A 20,575-nucleotide genomic window follows, 5' to 3' on the forward strand; every position below is an offset into this window, starting at 1 on the left:
CAATGTGGCACAGTAAAATTGTATTAAAAAAAGCCTCAGGCCTAGTTTAAATCCATCATGAGTCCAAATGTAAGATCTAAGTCCATTCATTTCAAGTCTTTTGTTGAAAACCCCTCTCTGTGCTTTGAAACAGTAATCCATCCTCTCCCTTTCTCTAAATAAAAACAAAAGGCATATCCATTTATTAACATCTTTGGTCCGATCTTCGCCAACTGAAACCATCACAAATTGTTTTTTGCAAAGACACGTTTAAAAAAAAAAAGGTGATTTAAAAAAAACATCCACTTCTGAAGTCATTAAATCCAGTGTCATCATTTCCAGAAAATCCCAGGACCAGAGACTCCAGGGGGTTTCCGGCTCAAAATTAGCACATGAATTGGTTTGTGTGGTAGCCTTATTAGAGGGACTTCTAAAAGAAGGATTTCCACTGACTGCACTGTACTGAGGTTTTTCCAAACACCGTACAACACAGCCAGAAGAAAAATAATCTAAAGCATGTTTCTTAAGTATTATGCAAAATATTTTTTTCTAAAAAGGGAAGATTGTATATTGCCTGGAGTTATTTTCTGGGAATATGAGCACATTTTATGCATCTAGATTCATTCATTAAATTCATTGAAGTCAAGAGGTTGTCTCCCGGTGATCGTAATAGCACATTATTTGTTTGACAGGGAAAACAACAAGATTGCAAAATAAGCTCTGCAGTTTGACTTCTGAATGAGCTCTCGGTTAAAATATCATTGTGCTGCTTTTTCCTCTATGAAAGGGATTTCTCTTTTCACAAAAAATCTCTGAAACTCTAAAACTAAACCTCAGGAGTATAAATAAATAAAAACAAACCTGATGAGTGTAATTTATTTAATATCTTGTTGAGTACCAATGAACTAAAATCTAATTCAGTACATGCTTAGTGTTTGCCGTGACAACATGAGAAGCTTTAGAGCCCTCGTTTACAGACTATTGACATAGAAGCGGAGAGGTTTAAGGGACGAGCTGAATATTAGATTAAAAGCAATCGAGGCAATGAAAGAAAACTACAGATTCTATAAATAGGTGCCCTTCCATTTTCAAAGAGTAAATGGTTGCTACCTAGTTTACCATGAAAGTCTTCATTCAGGCAACAAGCTTTCAGAGGAACAGATGGTGTCCTGTCTGGTATTACAGGGGTCACAGCTTAGAAATCTGAAAGACGGGTCTTGAATAAACTGCTTCAATGCCATTGTCTCCTCCCACTTCCCCCAGTGATGAGTTTGATTAAAAATTTCAAATCTAATTAAATGCTGTTCTGCAACAGGGAAAGCTGTACATCTACAATGACCAACCCCAGTAGAGTACAAGAAAGAAACTATGAAGCACGGACAAACTTAAAACCCAGCAGCTGTAATTATCAAAAACAACCAAATAATGAAGCACTGCTGAGATAAATAGCAAAACAATCCAGCAGGAGTTGTTACAAGAACAAACAGCTGGGCCAAAGTGTCAAACACACAACTCCCCCACCAACACTATATTGAGAGAGGGAAAACAGAGGGTCAGTTGCCCCTGAAAATCACTTTCATGATCACCATTTGACAAATATCATTCATTGTCAGAGGTTTGAGTTGTGTTGTTGTTTACCTCACAGAAAGAAGATCTTGCTTGTTGTCTTTCATCGTCTTCACAAGAATGAACCCAACGTGATGCCATTATTCAACTTCACTTAAAATCCTGTTATCCATGAACACCCTTGTAGTAAAGATAGCTCCAGCAGGATGCAAGAAAATATGTTCCACTTTATGTCCAATTTAAACCCCCATTCTTGCTTGATTTCTTAGTCCATCTGTTGAAGAGAAAAGGGTCAGAGACATATGTTATTATTGCACTTTGTTTTGGGGAAATTACAAGCATATTCACAAATGTTCTGCTTAGATATGGCAACTGTTCAAGCATCTGTAAAACAACATGAATCAATACCCCAGTTGTTTAACAACATACTAGTAGACCATCCGTGCTTAATTTTGGACAAATCAACATTACGCAGATCTTAACCTAACTTTATTGTGTACCTGGAGTAATAACATGTAAGTTAACAGTGCAAATGTGAGCACAGTTGAGTTAACAAAGCTGCTCTGTTACAAAAGTAGTCTAAGCGAGATGTACACTATAGGAGTATCACCTTGAAGTTTTGTGGACGTGGTGAAAACAGAGATGTGACAAACCACACCATCACCGCATTATTCACGGAACAACAATTTAGACGTGCTGTCTTCCACTTGAAGCACAACAACGTGGATAGCCAACACTGCATAATGAATGGCCAGCAACAAGTGGACTAGTTACAGACGGAACGTAGAGCGAAATAATTAAAATTATGTTACAACAAGCATATACAACTGGAATTATATAGTATATATATATATAGTGTCTGTATTTAAATGCTACAAACCACTGGTTATGTGATTTAGAGATGGTGAATTTGAATTTCTCTTGTTTGAGATCGATGGTCAATTGAGGCACGAACAGAGCGTGTCGAGCTGTTGTTCTCACGCGACTAACAAAAGTAGCTTATCCTTTGTTACTTTTAATAAAATACTAACACGAATAAAGTAAAAATTGCGATATAATACGCTGTAGCCTCTCTCCATGTTATACACGTTGTGAACGCTACCTGTAAAGCTCGTAAAGTTGGTAAAAGCAACCACCAAACCAACTGAGGCAACAGGCTGCTAGCGCTGCGGTTAGCATCCATGCTAACGGCTGGAGTTTAAACAAAGTTACCTGTGTAGTTGCGAAGCGTCATTACAGGCGGGCAACAGCGGCGGCGGTTGTCCATAAAAACAAGAAGACACATGAAAATCATAGCGTGGGAGCTTCAAGATGGTCAGGCGTTGTCATAATTTAATATAGTTAGAGTACAAACTGCTTCCCGGTGATTATTCCAAACCCACTCAGGGGAGGCGCATGGTGGAGTTTTGGAGCTGGATTTTTTTTTTCCAGACTCTCTGGGAGTCCACCTTCGGTCAACAGGACACGCTCAGCCAATCAGAATTGGTGTTGTATTTAACCGGGCCAATCAGGTGCGAGTTTACAAAAACTAAGCTGCGTTGCTAAAAGGTGGTGTTTTTTAATAGTTTCAACGGGAGTTCAACAAGTCCGGCAGTAAACGGACTTTCTGGTAGACGACGAAATAGAAGTAAGATAGACAAACTGTTCACATTTCAGGCTTTTATCAATCCAACCCGCTTTCGTTTTATATCAACAACAAGGCAGAACGAGAAGTCACATGTCCTGGTTCAAAGTGAGGTCGAGCAGGGCTGGCATGTGGATGGCAGTGGATGTGGAATGTGAGTTCACACCACACAGCATATAATCTTTGATCTCATCTTTCTGCCATACTCCCTAAAGCAGATAATTCAAATCAAATACTTGAAACCGGCAGTCTTTTACACACAATCTTGAACAGATTGTGGCTGTAGAACAGGCTAAATGCTCAGATTGTCAGGGCTCTGACAAATGTCCCTTTTATATCTCTCCACCATAAGGGACCACCTGTTCTTGGGATTGGCAGCTTTTGTTGCAGAGGTCAGTTTTGGGAGGAGACTTTCACAAAGCTGTCCTGTCCAGCCAGTTCTACTTCCAGTAGTAGGAAAATAACTAGTTAATGTTAGACATAACATCACTGAACTACTTCCCAACAAAGTGTTGGAAATATTTAAGTACATCTACATGTATATACAATATTATCCCAAATATCATCAGGGAACACAAAACTGGTTCTACTGTTGTTTATTGCACTTTACATTTGTTCACCCTACTTGTATTAATTTTTTTCTATTGTACTACATGGTTGTTATTGCACTATGTGTCTATATCTGTTTTTGTATCTTGATATTTGCACTTTATGTTCATTCATAAAAATGTTCTACACCAGGGCCAGGGAAACACAATTCCGTTCATCAATGTACTGCACTGTAGCCTATATAGATGGATGACAATGAAGTTTCTTTTACCTTACTTGAAGTTTTCCATTTTTTTCTTCTATTTATACTTCTCTTCATATAAAAAATAAATAATAGTTTTTTCTTCCATTACATTTATTTGACAGCTATAGCCTCCTATTTTCTTCGCATGTTCAGATTTCACACAAATAACATGCTTATAAAATATTATGTATTGTTAAAAAATGTTTACTACAAAACCCTATTATAAGCAGTTGCACCTCACCAGCTACAAAAAGGTATTAAGATATTACTAATAATCAATGATAATCCAATAATATAATAATATTCAATATTCCTTAATTGTTTATCTTTTAAGGCGAGACCCTTACAGGCCAAAACAATGTTTGTTTTTTTCATGCAGTGGTCAATTATGAGAGTTTGAGCTATTTTGCTTTCATAACATAACTTATTTCAGACTAGTGGAACTAAAACATCCGAAGTACACATTAATGTGTTTATTCTACTACACTTTGTCTATTTGTGTCTGTAGATTTCTCCTAAATTCACCAACAGTTAGCATTAGATAATGCCTCTTTTGCATATTAAAGTAAGCAAGTCATCAACTGGGAAAGTTTCGTAGTGATATCGATTAGTACTGTAACATTTTAAATACAGGATCTTTACTTATAATGGATTATAAAGTGTTTTATTGCTTTTTTCTTTTTCTTTTACTCAGTTATGCCCCTACTTGCAAAAAGTATACATTAAAAACATAGGATGGTATTAATGTAATTCTATGGGAGTACTTAATGAAGTAATTAATTCTTGCAGCTAAATTCAGTTAAAGGTCAAAGAGTCAATTCACTGTAATCTCCAGCGTGAGTACCAAGAGAAAAACATTTTTGTTTTTATGGCACTTTGTGCTGCCTGTTTAAAGACTTGGGAGTCATATGTCAGGTGTGTACAAAGAGCACAGCAGCTCAACCCAACGGACTCCCTTTTGTTCCTTTTACTAGTTCATCTTTTAAATCAAAGAATAGTAACCTAATGTTTCAGGATGTGGCTTTTAGCCAGTCTTAAAACCCAGAAAGATACAATCATACACCATTTAGCAAAAGGTTTAGGAGTTTGAAAACATGAGGAGTCCCTGAAGGAGCCAGTTTTCTGTAATATCTTGAGCAGTATATATTTAACACCTCAGTAGCTTAATACTACATGTGAAAACATGTGAGGTACACAAGGTTTTTGTATCTCGGGACCTCAACCAAGACACCACTTTCAAACTAATTTTATTAATGTCTGTAAATGTATTTGTACGTCAAATAATGTGAGAATAATGCATTGATAGATAACACAGAAATGCTAAAAAATACTTTACTGGTATGTTAAATTATAAATGGAAATACAGAAAAAACAAAGAGGTAGTTAGTGCACTTAGTGTTTACAATTTGCCCTTGAGCATTAAAAGGTGACAGCAGGAGAACTACCTAATGAAAGAAAGAAGCTTTCCTTCGTTAGCTCATCACAGACGGATCTATCACATTCATACAGGTCATGATAATCCAGTTCTTTACATTGCATACAAGAAGAAGTGAAGTCGAGATGTCATTTGTGTTAAAGTCAAACTAACAAATGGTACACAGTAATAGTACCCTAGCATTAAACATTTTCCATATTAATAAATTCTGTAAACATGAAGAATGAAGTTGCAACTTTAAAAACATGGTAAAGCTTGCTTTGCTAAAATGACCAGCTAAATGTCAATGTCTATTGTTAAAACAGATTAACATTTCAGAGAAGGAATGTTATAACAAAACAGGGGATGCTTGAGATCCAATGTCACGATAACAGCTGTAAGCGAATGGCATCTCAGGGAAAATGTTCAGGCTTGCTGTTAGAGGACATCTGAGTGACAGGCGCCTCCTTTTGCAGTCCCCTTTTAAATCTTGTATTTTGTCTTCCCACTTTCGCTGATCACACAGATATGCTGAAACCGGAGAAAGAGCAGTCAATTCAAACGTGTCTTTATTTGATGATGGTAAGTAGGGGTGTGAATCTTTCGCTATCTTAGGATTCAATTCCAAATTGATTCTCAAACTAGTATAAAGAGGTGCTAATTTCAGGATCTACTACAGTCCGCTATGCACTAATAAAGGCGGTGTGGCAAACATCATGAAAGTGTGTATAAGATATTTGAAAAAGTGATTGCAATAATGTAAACGCATAAAGGCGAACCTAAGACAAAAAGTCAGAATTAATAATGTATTAATCAATTCATAATTAATAATAATTTACACTTTTTTACTAAAAAGTTTTGTTGTTAGTGACTTTAAGACTAACAAGTTACAATTATACAAACAATAAAAAATGCTGCCTGTTACATAAATAAAAGTGGAAGCCTTTTTATTCCTCAGACACATCGCACATGATTGCGTGATATCAACAAATCCCACATTTATGCTCGACACAACTTTGACTTGGCCGTAGCATTACTGTCCATCAGCAGCAATAATTAGGGTCTTTTGTAGAAAAGATTGTTTAAAAAAAGAATAATTGGAAGTTGCGAAGATAACAATCTCGATCATTACATGAATGCATTTCCCCCCACCACCACCCCCGATGGTAAGTGTTACTAGACACTCATTATGACCTCTTCCTCTAACCAGTCACTGTCGTCTGAAATTTCCAAAAAGGCCCCGACTTACATTTAGGTCTCTAAAATACTCATTGTAGTCTAAGGCATATCCAACCACAAACTGATCGGGTATCTCAAAGCCGACGTCTGGAAGCAAACGACAAAGTGGAACATTAATTGCAAATATTTCAGTGACTCAATGACTAACAAGCTGCAACGATTGTTTTAAGTGAGAAGGAACCATTGACTCATAAACACATTAAAGGGATGGTCAGGTACATACAGTCAGGAAGACATGCAGAGTTGTGTGGAACTCTCTTCACCAGCAACCTGGGGAAAAATATAAGCAGACATCATCATATGATATCTATTTCTAAATGTCACATAGGACAGGTTTTATCTTCAAGAGTAGTAACCTGTGTCACTTATTCTTTCTCTCTCTCTCTCTCTCTGTCTAGACTGGAAGGCGGATAATGAGTGATTCGCAAAGCAGGACAACTGGGCTGGTTTGGTTTTGAGGTCTCTACAGCCATAACTTACCCCGCTACTTTGATCATTTTGGGGCCCGAAGGCTTCAACGTGCTTCAGGAGAGTCTTCATTGTCTTTCCAGTGCCTACAATGGCCTGAAAAGGGAAAGTTGAGAAAAAAACTGGATTGACAAAGCAAGAGTTTGCCAACTATACTTGAATTACATAACTTTTTATCAACATTCTCTAAAAAAGGAAAAAGGGGAATTTAAAAACCAACATGTGATGTTTCACATAAAAATGCTGCTGATCAGGAAGAAGTAATAGTGGTGGTAGAACAGAGCCACAGAAGTATGCTTTGTCATGTACTGTAGATGTAGGTCAACATGCCCTTCATATAGAAATGACTGTCCTTACACACTTACGCTAAAGATCTTTTTCACTTGTGACCGGTCATGAGCAGAGGGTGAAAGCAGATGGGAAGAGCACTATTACTCAAGTACAATGGTTCTTAACTTAAAGTAGAAGTATGAAAAGCTTGAACAAAACTTTATATACATTCTGAACGATATTTATGTAACAAAGAAATTGACCTTTTCTTTTCTTTTGTAGTGGTTGCTTATTCATTTCTAAAAGAAATTCCTGCTTGTCTGTTTGTATGTTTTTTTTAAATAATTAGTGCTTATATATTTGCAGAAATATAGGAGAGTAATGATGAGAAAGGTCTATGGTGTAAAAACCTTTGAAATACTCTCAATATAAAATATTAGTGGCCAAAAAAAAGAAAGCAAATCAAAACAAAAGAACAAAAAACATTGAGTTGCCTGTTTTTTTTTCTTTTTCACATATTGTCTAATGTGAAAAAGAGGCTTAAAATAAAGTTAAAAGGCATATCATCCCGAGTGTGATGTGTAGTTCTTGACAATCCAGTTGTAGATAAGTCGAATACTTTTAGAAAGGGAGTACAAGTAGCTGAACAATTATTCAATTACAGTAAATAAAGTACTTAAAAATGCATTCTTACATATTTGTTTTGGCCACTTTAAAGCAGTACAATGAGATGTAAAAACAACAGACATAGTATTGTCCTTATAAAGTTGATTTGGCCAACGTGTTAGCAAACTTTTAACAATTTAAGCATTTATTTGGAGTTGTCTCTCGGTCCAATATTCAATCTCTTTGAGCTATGTTTTGGTCCCTTGTGCTAAATATCTGGCTCTTTGGCTGCTAGATACCCCTGATCAGCTAGTCGCTAACTTTGTCTGTCTGCTGTTTGGTGCTGAGCAGGTAGTATACAGTATACAGTGGGTCTCTAAGAGTATTTACCTGCTGGGGCTCAAACCAACACAGATGAGAGTGGTGAGGACGAAACAAAACGTAACATTTGTGCGCCGTAATAAATAAATAGCTTAGCGAAAACGCTGAACCTCTGTGAGTTCTGCATAATGAGAAACGCCTTTTACTTTCTACATGGCAATTTCATCCATTGTTAATTGAATGTCATATTTAAAAACACTTGTCATACTGAATAAAGAATCAAATGAAATACAAAACTCTTAAAAAGGATTCATTTGAAAACAATGAAGACATTTCCATTACTTACTAAAAGAGCAGCCAAAGTCAGTGAATGAGTGCAGGGGCGTATTCACAGATGTTTGACCACTGACTAATGACTCGTTTCAAAATCAAGCGATGTCTACATACAGTAAATAACTATGACCGAATGACCGTATTGATAGCTTTCCTGAAAATGTTATCCTTTCCCTAGTGCGCCTTTTCTCAATACAGGCTAACAAAGAGAAAGTTATGATCATATTTCCCAAATATAGGTCAGCCAATTAAAAAGTTTCCTCATGTTAAAGACAATAATCATTTTAAATGGCTCCTCTCGACCTGGATAACCAACCACGACAAGAAATACAATAGGCCCGTTTGGTGAAGAAGAAAAACAGAGAAGCAGAAACTTGGTTGACTCACCTCCACAATCAGTACGTTCTTATGAGAGCATGTCGGGGAGGGAAGAGATGGAGAGAAACAAACAATTACTGTTGGTTAGGAACAGAAATCAAACTGCTGATCTTCTCATTAAACACACACACACACATTCAATAGATATAAATCAAACAGACACATGTAAAAAACCTACTAAGTGATCTAAAAAAGCAACAAACTATACAATTGCAGTCACCTGTACTGCTAAGTTTTGTGTCGTATAGCAACAAAGAACTAAATGAAAAATAAATCTAAAAAGGAAATGATCATATATCATCAAATCAAATTTATTTATATAGCCCAATATCACAAATTATACATTTGTCTCAGTGTGCTTTACAGACTGTACAGCATACGACACCCTCTGTCCTTAGACCCTCACATCGCACAAGGAAAAACTTCCTAAAAGAAACCCCATAATTAAAGGGGGGGAAATGGAAGAAATCTCAGGGAGAGCAACTGAGTGAGCAGCAGACTGAGGAAGCAGAAGTGTTGAAACATGTGCAAGAACCATCCACATTTATTAAAGCCCACACTACATCAGTGAGGCTGTTATTAGATTTTTATGATAGCAGTGATTACGGAAGGAAATGGATGCAAGAGAAAGACGTCAGCATTGTCCACATGTCCCAACAGTCCTTCTTCAAAAGTCGCACTGAAATAGCTGAGATTCTGCAAATGTTTGTCTAATCAACTTGAGACAACTGGGCACTATTTATATTAAGTCACAATCCAAGCTTCAGTTCAATTTAGCTAGGTCACGAGAATAGGAAAACAAACTTAAACTGCCATGTAATTGTATGCAGTTTACAAACAAAGGAGTCAGCCAAGCATTAAGTCCTTCTTTTGTTTAGGCCTCATTATTCATACAGATTTATTTAGAGTGCAGTAAACCCTGGAGAAATATAAAGGAATAAGCCATTTATTACAAGGGGAAGTTACTGTCTGTCAGATGCACTGTTGGGAGGCGAAGGTGCAACATGAACTATGTAATATGTTTCTTGTCGCACAATTAGTTCACTTCTTCCAGCAAAACATCACAGCATTCTGTTACAAACAGGTGACTAAATTTAGCCGTACATCACAGGGAGCTCAGGGATTTCACAAGCACACTTAACATACTATGAGCAAAGCAAACGGCAATGACTCAAGCTTACTACCTCATATCCTATTCATGTTTCAGGCATTTATGCCACGCCTGGCTACAGGGCATATTCATGTGCGTGTGTGTGTGCGCAGCTAAGGGAGGTACGTGACTGTGAGTGTTCAGATAAACTGATTTATATTGTTATATTACCTAGAAATACTTTTGCTGAGTGTGGCTTCCTGTGGTAGTGGTTGAGTAATTCATCACTCTCACACACACACACACACACACACACACACACAACACACACACACACACAGAGAAATAAATAATTAACTAACAATTTTGACACTCGTGATTATTTTTATTATTTATATTAAGTCATTTTTCAAGCCAAAAGGCCAAACTGTGAATCCAGCTTCAAGATTCAAGCACTTGCTGCTTTTGTCTGTTATTAAAATTAATGTTTTAGGGTTTTAGGAATATGAAGGTGTTGTTACAATCGTAATGTTTATAAAGCACTTCGTAACTCTTTTTGCGTTTGACTCCTTAATACAAAGCAAAGTCTAGTTGCTATTTCTTGTCGTAGATAATTTTGTGTATCAGAATATTTATGTATTTAATATATTGTTTTTAATTTTCAACCCAAGAAATCATATCACAACCCCTTCAATTTCTCCTGTGACCACCCACATATGTGGAATTAGGCTGGAAATGTCACCTATAGTAAATAGTATAGACAGATATACAGATCTGGTGACAGTACACACCCACCCACACATCCTCGAGTGCAGTGATTTACTGATTTTGATTATATGATAACAAGACAAGCAGATGAAGAGTGAGCCCGTAACAACTACTTTGATAGCAAGTATATTCCATTTACACAGATTTTACCCTTTGCTTCCACGGAGATAAAGTGGAAGAGGCCTTTAAACAATTACATTACAACAATTGGTATCTGAAAGCCGCTGGGTTTGTCAGAAACTGCCATCTTTGATCTCCTTCACGGAAGCATTGAACCATTTCCTCTGGATGGAGAGGGAGATAGCAGATTAGAGGAAAGGCTGCCCTCTTGAGGACGCCATCTAATAATACCCAGCCACTTGTCATAGTTTGTTTTATTGTAATAAGAGATTATGATAATGTTTCACTGGACTGAGATGCAGTTCATTATCAGGAGTCAAGCTGTTTTCAATGGTGTAGATAAGAAGAGTACTACCTTTCCAGCTAAAAAAGACAAATCCTCTGCTCCGACTATGTGAACATCCTCTGTCGACTGGTCATTCTGAGGAAATCAAAATACAGAAAAGCAACAAGTTTTTTTTCTGAATGTTAAGATGATAGATATCCTATTTTTGATACGATGTCAATTAGGAAAGTAAAGCACGTGATTGGACGAGACTAAATTATTGGGCCTTTCCCTCGTGTTTTTCAGAAAAGATTGCACAAGAATCATCTCTAGACTTGAAATAAATGATGAATTTAAGGTCAACGTGTATTTTATCGCACATAATATCATCTGTGTACTATGATGTACATTAGTATTTTGAAGTATGTGGTATTTTTTTCATTTGCCTGTGCTTCAGTAGCAACATGAAAACACCACATTGAAGGCAAAGTTACACAAAGCTACCACTGTCGTAATGTTGTATTAAATATAACACACGTCTTCTGACTATGTAAGACTAGGTAAGTTTTAATTCAGACGTTCTGTCCTGTAAACAACGTGAAAAGGGAACTTCCTCTGAAACGATGTAAAGTTGTGGTGTTTTCTTACAGGACTTCCGCTCGAGACTGTGGGTCTGTAGACCAACATACCCTCTAGAGGCCTGTTCTTCAAATGTAGCTAAACTAATTCAGGCTAACAAGCAGATATCAGGCTAAACTAATTATGTTTATTCTAATCCAGCTCATTTGTTATTATTTATTTGATCATGTATAGGTATTGAGGGAGTAAGAAAATATCAATACAGTAATGTATCACGATACTGTATCGATTCTCAAAAACATTGATTTTCAATTAGTTCATTTGTTACCTGAATTTCATTTGCAAAGATATGCGTCCTCTCAGTGTTGGTGCCCTCTCAAAGTAGTGCTATGATGTTGGATGTTACAAGGACTGTGATTAATGCAAATCCCACTGTTCTGATTGCATAGAGAGTAAACTTCTTAACTCAGACTTTATGCACACGGTGGTAAGTTTTATAATGTGAAAGTCTTCCTAATTAGATTTTAAAAATCCAACCTTGCTAACAATATTGCAAAAATACAACATATATATGTGGATCTTCCCAGAATTATGAAAATGTAATTGTGATTATTACAGATCATGGTGATTATATCAACACTCGTTCATTATGAAGCTAAGAAATGTGTATTTGAAAATGACTTAATGTATGGGGTTCACAGTAAAACATCTGGGTCATGATCCAGCTAACTGTCAATAAGCCTTTTGTGGGTTTGGGTTCAAGGATTTGTTGCTCTAAAAATACATAAATTAAGCCAAGAACCAAAAAATCCAGACTCATGACATGCTGTCATCATCTTAGTTGGTTATCCACGCATGAAGAACGAGGCGAGTCTTTTATCACATGTTTACTTTCCTCTTTGTTGTTTGTAAGTTAGCATGCTGTCTCAAAAACAGTAGCACATTTTAATGGGATGTGGTGGAGGTTTGATGCAGACGAAGATCCAGGTGCACATGAAAATGTCTATACATTTTCTAACAACATTATTAACTGTAGGGAACTGTGCGGTATATCTCTCAGGATGCTTTATAATGGTCTGTTTGTGAATTGTTGTTGTTGTTGTTGCTGTTTCGAGGGGGGTTAATTGTTACAGTGATCATTTTATAAAAGTTGTGCCCATATCATATCCTAACATTTTAATACCACACCACAGTCTACAACAAATGGATCTTCCCAGAATCCCTCAGATCTGTCAAAAGCCACGAATAGATGTTAGCTTTTACGCAACCTCGCAACAGAAACATCAGGATTAAAGTTAGGTTGGTGTTGTACCTGTCCATAATCACGCCATGGGGAATGACGACACAGTCTAAATCTCCGGAGTAGTGGGCCGGATAGCTGAAGAGGTCTAAACTGTAGCCTGGCCAGTCATCGTCAATCTGGGGGGGGGGATAAACGCAAACATTATGTTGCTTCATTGTTGATCGTCTACAAGTAGCGAAACACCAAACGAGTTGACGACTAAACGACTAAATTGCAAGCACACACACACTTGCCTCTACAGTAAATACATCTACAAGGTGCGCAAAGTTGTCTGATTGTGCAGCAGCAACTGCCGGAGCATCAATAAGGAGTAAACTTTCTTCCTGCGCTGTCGGATGCCATTTCTGTCGTGATTTCTCAGTTGTATTTACCACAATTCCGCCGCTTTTTCTGTCGGATTGGACGACAACGTCTGCCATGTTGTTTTCCTGCTAACAAATAAAGTCCCTTGCCTGAGGAAAGTGGTGGAGGAAGCTTTCAGAAGGATTTGTCACCATGCAGAGAGAGGAGGCGCATCGGGCTGAAGGAATGTTTCCTTCAAACACTTTGCATCCCTCTGTGTTGTGTTATACGACCCTGCGGCCGCCAGGGGCAACATAACACTTACTTATTACTATTTACCACATGGCTGCTGCTTTCAGACAGCCCACACAGTAGGTTTAACAGACTTTATTTTGACACATACTAGGCAGTGTCGGTGGAAAAGTATCAGAATGTTATTTTAGTAAAAGTAGTGATACAATATTATAATACCGAAATTTAACAGTAAAGAATAATGATAATAAACAATGTATTATCAGCAAAATGGACATACATGAACAGTAACTAAATGCATATACTCATTTAGCTTACTGTGCTTAAGTTCAGTTTTGTACTTTATACCCCACTACACTTTTACAATTATTTTACTTTTTATTGCACTACATTTTTTCAATAGCTTTAGTTAATTGCAGAGTAAGAATACAAAATATACTCAACAAATAAATTAGGATGTTTTATTATGGATAAAGATAAGACTTTTGATCCCTTGGTGAGATCCACAAGCAACCCAGCGGTACATAAAGTAACATTTAAGAAAGCCTCACTTTTACCAGCTGCTGCATTAAAGTGATGTGTACACGTTAATAGATCAACAGTTATAATTCAATAGTATATATTATTCTGAAATGGGTGATTCTGCAAAAAAATATTACATTTACTTTTTGTATTGTAAGTATATTTTCATGCTAATATTTTATACTTTTACTGAAGTAACATTGTTAATGCAGGACTTTTACTTGTAGCAGAGCATTTCTACACTGGCATTGCTCATTTTAGTAAAGTAAAAGGTCGGAGTACTTCTTCAAACAGAGATTAACAGTAAAAGTGATCATTATGCAGAATGGTCTCTTTCAGAGTTACTGTATTTACTGGAGTATTATTACTGAGGCATTGATATATAAGCATAATTGTAACATCATTGCTGGTTAAGGTGGAGCTAATTTTAGAAGCTGCCAGGTTTCAGATGTAAATTCTTTATCTACATCTACTATAAAATGAATGTAGTTGAGTAATTAGGTCATTTTCCCCTGAAATGTAGCGGAGTAGAAGTCTACAATTAAATATTAACACTCCACAAAGTACCTTAAACAATTACATCATTCAACTATCACTGTTATAATTGTATGCATGTCTGAGAGGTAAGCAAGAAAGCAAACAGAAGACATCCACCTGCACAAAACAAATGTCAGTTCAGTGCCAGTAGAACTGATTACAAAATTCCCAGCAGGCAATAATTAAATGTACCACTTCATCTTCTTTTTATTGGTATTTAAAGTAATACAAAATTCAATAAAGCACAGTTGGATAGACACAATACAACCCCCATGTTTCTGCTCCAATAGCCCCATCCCTATGTACATATACATATATTAAATGGTATGTGTGTGTGTGTGTGTGTGTGTGTGTGTGTGTGTGTGTGTGTGTGTGTGTGTGTGTGTGTGTGTGTGTGTGTGTGTGTGTGAAATGAAAAATAATATTCAAACGTGAATTATTATCTTCTTGTTGAATGGCATTTTTCCCCCGATGTCAAATGATGTATAAAGTCTTTAATCCATAGTTTACAGGTTTTTCTTATACCACCTTCATCTTGTGACTGTTTTTTTGCATAAATGTGTCAACACTGCCATCTTGTGGAGAGGGAGAGACACTTCTGACCTTTTTTACACCGCTTCTGTTCAATTTAAATCATTTTGTTTGCCATCTGACACACTATTCCCATATTCTTTTTTTATCGGTACACTCTCGTGAACATTCTCAAACATTGTCTCATCTTATCTGCCGTAACGAGAAAAAAGAAAGACTTGACTTGGCCTGTAATTTAAGATCTCCAGATGCCACACCCAGTCTCCTGTGCGCAATATAATTGGTGTCTGTGTGACAGAGTGTAAATGAGTGAATTTAGGACGAACCACCCAGGGACTCATGTGGTCAGTAAGTCCAGCAGCAGCAGCGGGGTCTGGGCTGTTGTGTCACTGCACATTAGAGCAGTCTGCAGGGCTCCGCTGAGAGGGGGGAGACAAGGTGTCTGAGCCACCCACCCATGCTCGTATACGGCAGCTGTAATTATAAACAGTGGTACAATGACAGCTGGGGAGGCAGATGTCAACAGCAACATTAGATTTCAATCAGCGTGCACAGTGTCACCACCCCTTGGGAATGAGGAGGTGTAAAAACTTCGCTGCATGACAGAAATCCCTCAAAAATGACAGAAAACAGTTATTCTCTGCACAACTTATTTCACATTTTTTTGTTTGAGATGATGATGCAGCAGGGTTGATGTTGTGATCATCATGCTGATGAGTGTCTGAGCACTGAGCGAAGCCAGAGGATGTTTTTGGATGAAGTCTTGTCAGATTGTTTTTGATGCCCTCACTGTTGGTGAGAGCAGGCCGGCTCCTTCGCTGCCCTCCAGGCGCAGGAGAGCAGTCTGGCTTTGGCATTTCACACTCGCTCAGCAGTCAAGGCCTGTGACCGTCCGCAGACTTTACAACCAACTGCTCCCTCGCACCCTCGCCTCTGTTGTTGGACCAATTATGAATATTCAGTTGGCATGAAAGTAATTCTGTCAGACATGCAACTGTCCAGCCAAATAGTGTCAGTGGTGTTGTTTGTAGTATTTGAAGGGAGGATCTCTCAAGGACGTGACCGTTCTTCCTTCAGATTTTGGATATGTATGTATGATGGTAAAATTGAGTGTAAGATGACCTAAATACAATATGTTGGATCTTTCTTTCTTTTTAGTGGAGATGTAGGTACAAGTACAGTATCCTGAAGTGACAAAGAGCTCTGTGTTTCATATTTTCAAGAGAAACAAAACAGAGAGAACAGATGAAAAAAAAAAAAGCAAAAGTTGCCATTTTGAGTAAAACGTTCTGTTGAAGGTATACTTTATTTTTCTCAGGTAAAATATGACAGTATATCGTTTAGTCATCCAAAATATGATGGAGATAAGGGGGGTTTCCAGGATAACAAGACCCTTCAGTGAGCCAAAAGAGTTATATACTAGTATTCAATGATACGGAAAAGTTATTTAGTACTCCAAAGATGGCAATTTGTGGACTTGGATTAATAGAGATTCTTTCTTTTTCATTCTTCTGTAAGATGGACCTCCATTGTTTAAAAACTATTCACACGTCAATGGTGACAAATACAATATTTAGGCTTGTTTGAGTGAAAAACCTACAGTGACCAGCTGTTTTCTTTATTGCAACTATATATTTGTGATTGTGATTTTGTGATTAGATTTACATCTTTAGCAGGAATGAATTAACTTTGGGCTGAATAACAAAGACAGGGCAAGACAAAGCAAAAACAAGTATTGAGTAGTGCATGTATTGCTTTATAATAAGATTACATTTTTAGATAGAAGCGGTTTTAAATAGATTTGTTTGCTATATTGTTGCTGATGTCGCTCCACTGTTTTATACAATTGATTTTGGTAGAGAGTGCAGGTGTTTGTGTGTGTGTGTGTGTGTCTGAGTGCATGCACACTAACATATTGGAGAGGAGCCATAATAGAAGGCAGGGAACACGCAGAGCCATAAAAGGGTTGATGTCTACCGGCAGTCACTAACCTTGGTTGACAGTGACTGTGATTACCGTCTGATGCTTCCATGTGAAGTCGAGCAAAATAAAGAGTATTTGCTCTCTTGTAAACTCCACAATAAAACAAAAATACTGATGTATAATCTCGCTGTATTACATATCATTTTTAATGTGTTGAAAACCCTTTCCAACAAAGCAAGTCAAGCACAATGGAGCACATAAACACATGTTGAAAGTTCATGAGCTAATTCACGAGAGAAGGAAAGCAAACAAAAAAAAGTAATAGTCTACATTTAGCATACCATTAAAAAAATAACAAAATACAAAAAACAAATAGGCCACACAACATAAAAGTGTCTATAAACAAGGTTAGACTGCTCAGAAAACACATTATTTGACATAATGACGTGTCCCTTCTTTAGTGCTTAATGGGTAACATTTACAATGTTCATAAATGTTTGATACTGAAATAAAATCAGTTTGATAGGACTGAGACAAGCATGAATTCAAATGTCTACATTTGTTTTGGTGTCAAATCTAGGGTTACTAAAGCAGTACCAGCAGAGTAATATATTGACTTGAATGCTTTCTAAGTAAATAAACGCCCAGAAGAGGACACCATTCATTAAAATGAGGAACGTAACATTATATCCTCGTTAGAGCCGCTGAGCAGCAGTTCAGGTACATCCAGATGCTTCTTTCATGGCGGTGATCAGTGGCTCTGTGCTAAAGCATTTCTGGACCTGTGCTGTAGATCAGGAGCAAGGATCCACTGTAAAACTATTAACATAATGACTTCCCTGTTTAAGTGGATTGTGGTTCATGTATTGAAAAACAAACTCAGTTACAGACGTTCTTGACAAACTTTCTCTTCCGTAGAAAGTGATATTTCTTCTTGTATTTCTTTTCTACGGGACAGTTTTATTCACTTGACTGTGGTACCAGAGCTAAATGACAGAAGATGGGGATTTGAATGAGAAGAAAAAGACAATATGCTGCATATATTTGATGAAAGAATATATTATAACTGACTCCATGATGACACACTTTTCTTGACAGTTTTGGTTACATCAGCATTTTGGCATCGTCAAAAACTTTTCTTCTGTAGTGGCGGTGGTGGAAAGCAATAAGAAATATCATAAAGTATTCAAGTAAATTTAAAAAAAAAAGTTTTCTCCTTGTCCAGCATAGAGCAAAATTCCTGTTTCCCCCATTGCATCAGTGAATTCTGCAATTCTGTGACGGTCACTTTACCAATATGCTGCAGAACCAAAACCAACAGAGTGAAAAATAATTACCTTTTAAGTTGATATATCCTCCATCTTAATGAATGATGTCAAGCTTGTCCAATTTGATGACAAGTATTTATTTATTGTTTTACAGATAGCATACGTCACAGGGTTACCTTAGAGGTAAAAATCTCCTGACAGAACTCTGTTTGACTCGTCGGAGACAGAGGGGAAAATGAACATACTTTTATCAAGCACACATTGTAAACAACTGAGCAATATTTAAGTCTAAATGGCGTACCATAGAATAGGTGAGAGACAACAAAATGTAAGTAAGAAGATGTGCCTCTTGCTTGCAAAGACAAAAGTTTCATTTTTACAAAACAAATAATGGTCACTGACATATTTTTTCTACTTTTTTTTAGTGGCTGAGAGGTAGAATGAAGTATTTTCAGTTAAAACCAATGATTTGATTTATTTACTTTATCTTATTATTTCATCATTACGAGTGAAAACATTACGAGTGAATAAGTAACCCCAGCCCTCTGAATATAATGTGAAATCTGTACAAACGTCTCCATTGATTGCGGTTTAAATTTTTATTGTGAAACTTTTTGTTTGTATCCCAAATGTCCAACGTTATAAGCAGAGGAAATATTACTTGTTTTCTGGTTAGAATCTCACAGTACCTCTCCAAACTGTGGGGCAGTGAATTCCTTCGTTTAATACTGTGAATTGCAAGGTCAGTCCATGTTTTTTTTGTAGATGAGGTGTAGCGATGGATATATTCAGTTGGAAGTATCCGAATGAACACTTCCGGGTCCTTCTGTGGGCGATGTCACTGACGAAGGAGTCGGAGCATCTTGCCAGCCACCATTTGTCTGTGTAGAAAAGACAGGAAAGAGTTAGCTTCATGGTAACACATTATACTGTGAGATACACTATTGGCATATAAGTGTCTTTAGGGATAAGGTTTGCACTATTCTGTATGTTTCTAACTGCCAGCAAATCCCATGAAGACCAAAACAAACAATGAATTTATCTGACTAAGTATTTCCTGTGTAGACAAAGCAATGTCACAATGTTGGTCTGGATACCATGTTTCTTCATCACCATTAACATGGGCACCGTTATAAAAAAAAAAAAATCATACCACATACGCTGTCATTCTGCTGTAAATACTCATAAATTCAAAAATATTTGCTTTATCTACAAACAATTTTGCGACCCCCCTGCAGTACCTCCACGGACCCCCTGTTGAAGACCTATGCACTAGACTAGAGCATCAAAAATGTATCAATCCGCCACTGAAAATAGTGCCCAAAAATGTAATGTCCAAAGGTTAAAATCTTTTTGTTTTTAAAGTTATATCATTAATTTGTTTAATCCGTACAAAATCCTCATGATGACGACAATAATCCAGGAAGCCACAGCAGCAAACCTTGAAATAGTCTGTCACATAAGCTTTGTTTTTACATTTGAGTTTTTGTACAGAACAAACACAGACATCATTTGGTAATTATCAACCTTTAAAGGTGGTACCAGGTGGATTGTGTTACCTTTGGACAGAGCCAAGCTAGCTGTTTCCCCCTGTTTCCAGTCTTTGTGATAAAACAAGCTAAGCGTCTCCTGGCTGTAGCTTCATAGAGAGACGGACTAACACGTCATTTGTTTTGTTCTTTACATGGGATTTGTTGACAATAACATAATTATAGAATATCACCAGCCTGATCCTTTAATTAAAATGAATGAAACAGGATATACGGCATCACTCTAATTTTGTGTTGCGTCGTGTATTGCTTAAAACAAAAGATTCAGTATGTAGAAAACGGCTTCAGATATAGGGGCTTTGAGTAGGTGTATTTAGTTCTCAAAGTAATACAAATTCTAATGCAAATATGAAAGCTACAAAGCTTCTTCAATAGCAGTGATTTCTGTCCAACTACTACTTTACAGTCAGCACGAAAAACTGAAAACCATTATTTTTAAGAGACTCTTCATTCAAAATATTATTGCGCCACTTCCCTCATTTTCCCCTCCAAACGGCTGACATAATGTGAGATAAACAGAAGAGATGAAACACAGAACACGCAGACGTTTCATATATCTCAGAATATACCCCTGAGATGGTTGATAAAAGAATA

General features: G+C 37.0%; 3 protein-coding genes across 6 annotated transcripts in view; all 3 read right to left on the reverse strand.

The window, feature by feature from the left end:
* arhgap21b (Rho GTPase activating protein 21b) overlaps window positions 1–3,016 on the reverse strand; it is a 36,254-nt gene extending 33,238 nt beyond the window's left edge. Inside the window, 2 exon segments of the mRNA XM_029452708.1 lie at window positions 1,618–1,819; window positions 2,758–3,016. Of these exon segments, the coding sequence (XP_029308568.1) occupies window positions 1,618–1,686 (69 nt within the window). The 5' untranslated portion in view covers window positions 1,687–1,819; window positions 2,758–3,016.
* A 2,264-nt stretch (window positions 3,017–5,280) lies between these two features.
* On the reverse strand, window positions 5,281–13,669 carry prtfdc1b (phosphoribosyl transferase domain containing 1b). The gene is given in 11 exon segments (XM_029453303.1): window positions 5,281–5,907; window positions 6,626–6,702; window positions 6,839–6,885; window positions 7,096–7,121; window positions 7,123–7,179; window positions 9,001–9,018; window positions 11,325–11,390; window positions 11,681–11,685; window positions 11,813–11,820; window positions 13,126–13,232; window positions 13,488–13,669. Coding segments are annotated over 11 exon segments (507 nt in total). The 5' UTR covers window positions 13,536–13,669; the 3' UTR covers window positions 5,281–5,859.
* A 3,682-nt stretch (window positions 13,670–17,351) lies between these two features.
* pbx1a (pre-B-cell leukemia homeobox 1a) overlaps window positions 17,352–20,575 on the reverse strand; it is a 52,134-nt gene continuing 48,910 nt past the window's right edge. For all 4 annotated transcript variants that reach the window (XM_029452755.1, XM_029452756.1, XM_029452753.1 and 1 more), the window contains one exon: window positions 17,352–19,312. Coding sequence is in view for 2 of the 4 variants with exons in the window: in XM_029452753.1 (XP_029308613.1) it covers window positions 19,220–19,312 (93 nt within the window). In the remaining 2 variants the exon portion in view is untranslated. The remainder of the gene's footprint in view (window positions 19,313–20,575) is intronic.

This window comes from Cottoperca gobio, chromosome 17 (assembly GCF_900634415.1).
Source record: "Cottoperca gobio chromosome 17, fCotGob3.1, whole genome shotgun sequence".
Taxonomy (NCBI): domain Eukaryota; kingdom Metazoa; phylum Chordata; class Actinopteri; order Perciformes; family Bovichtidae; genus Cottoperca; species Cottoperca gobio.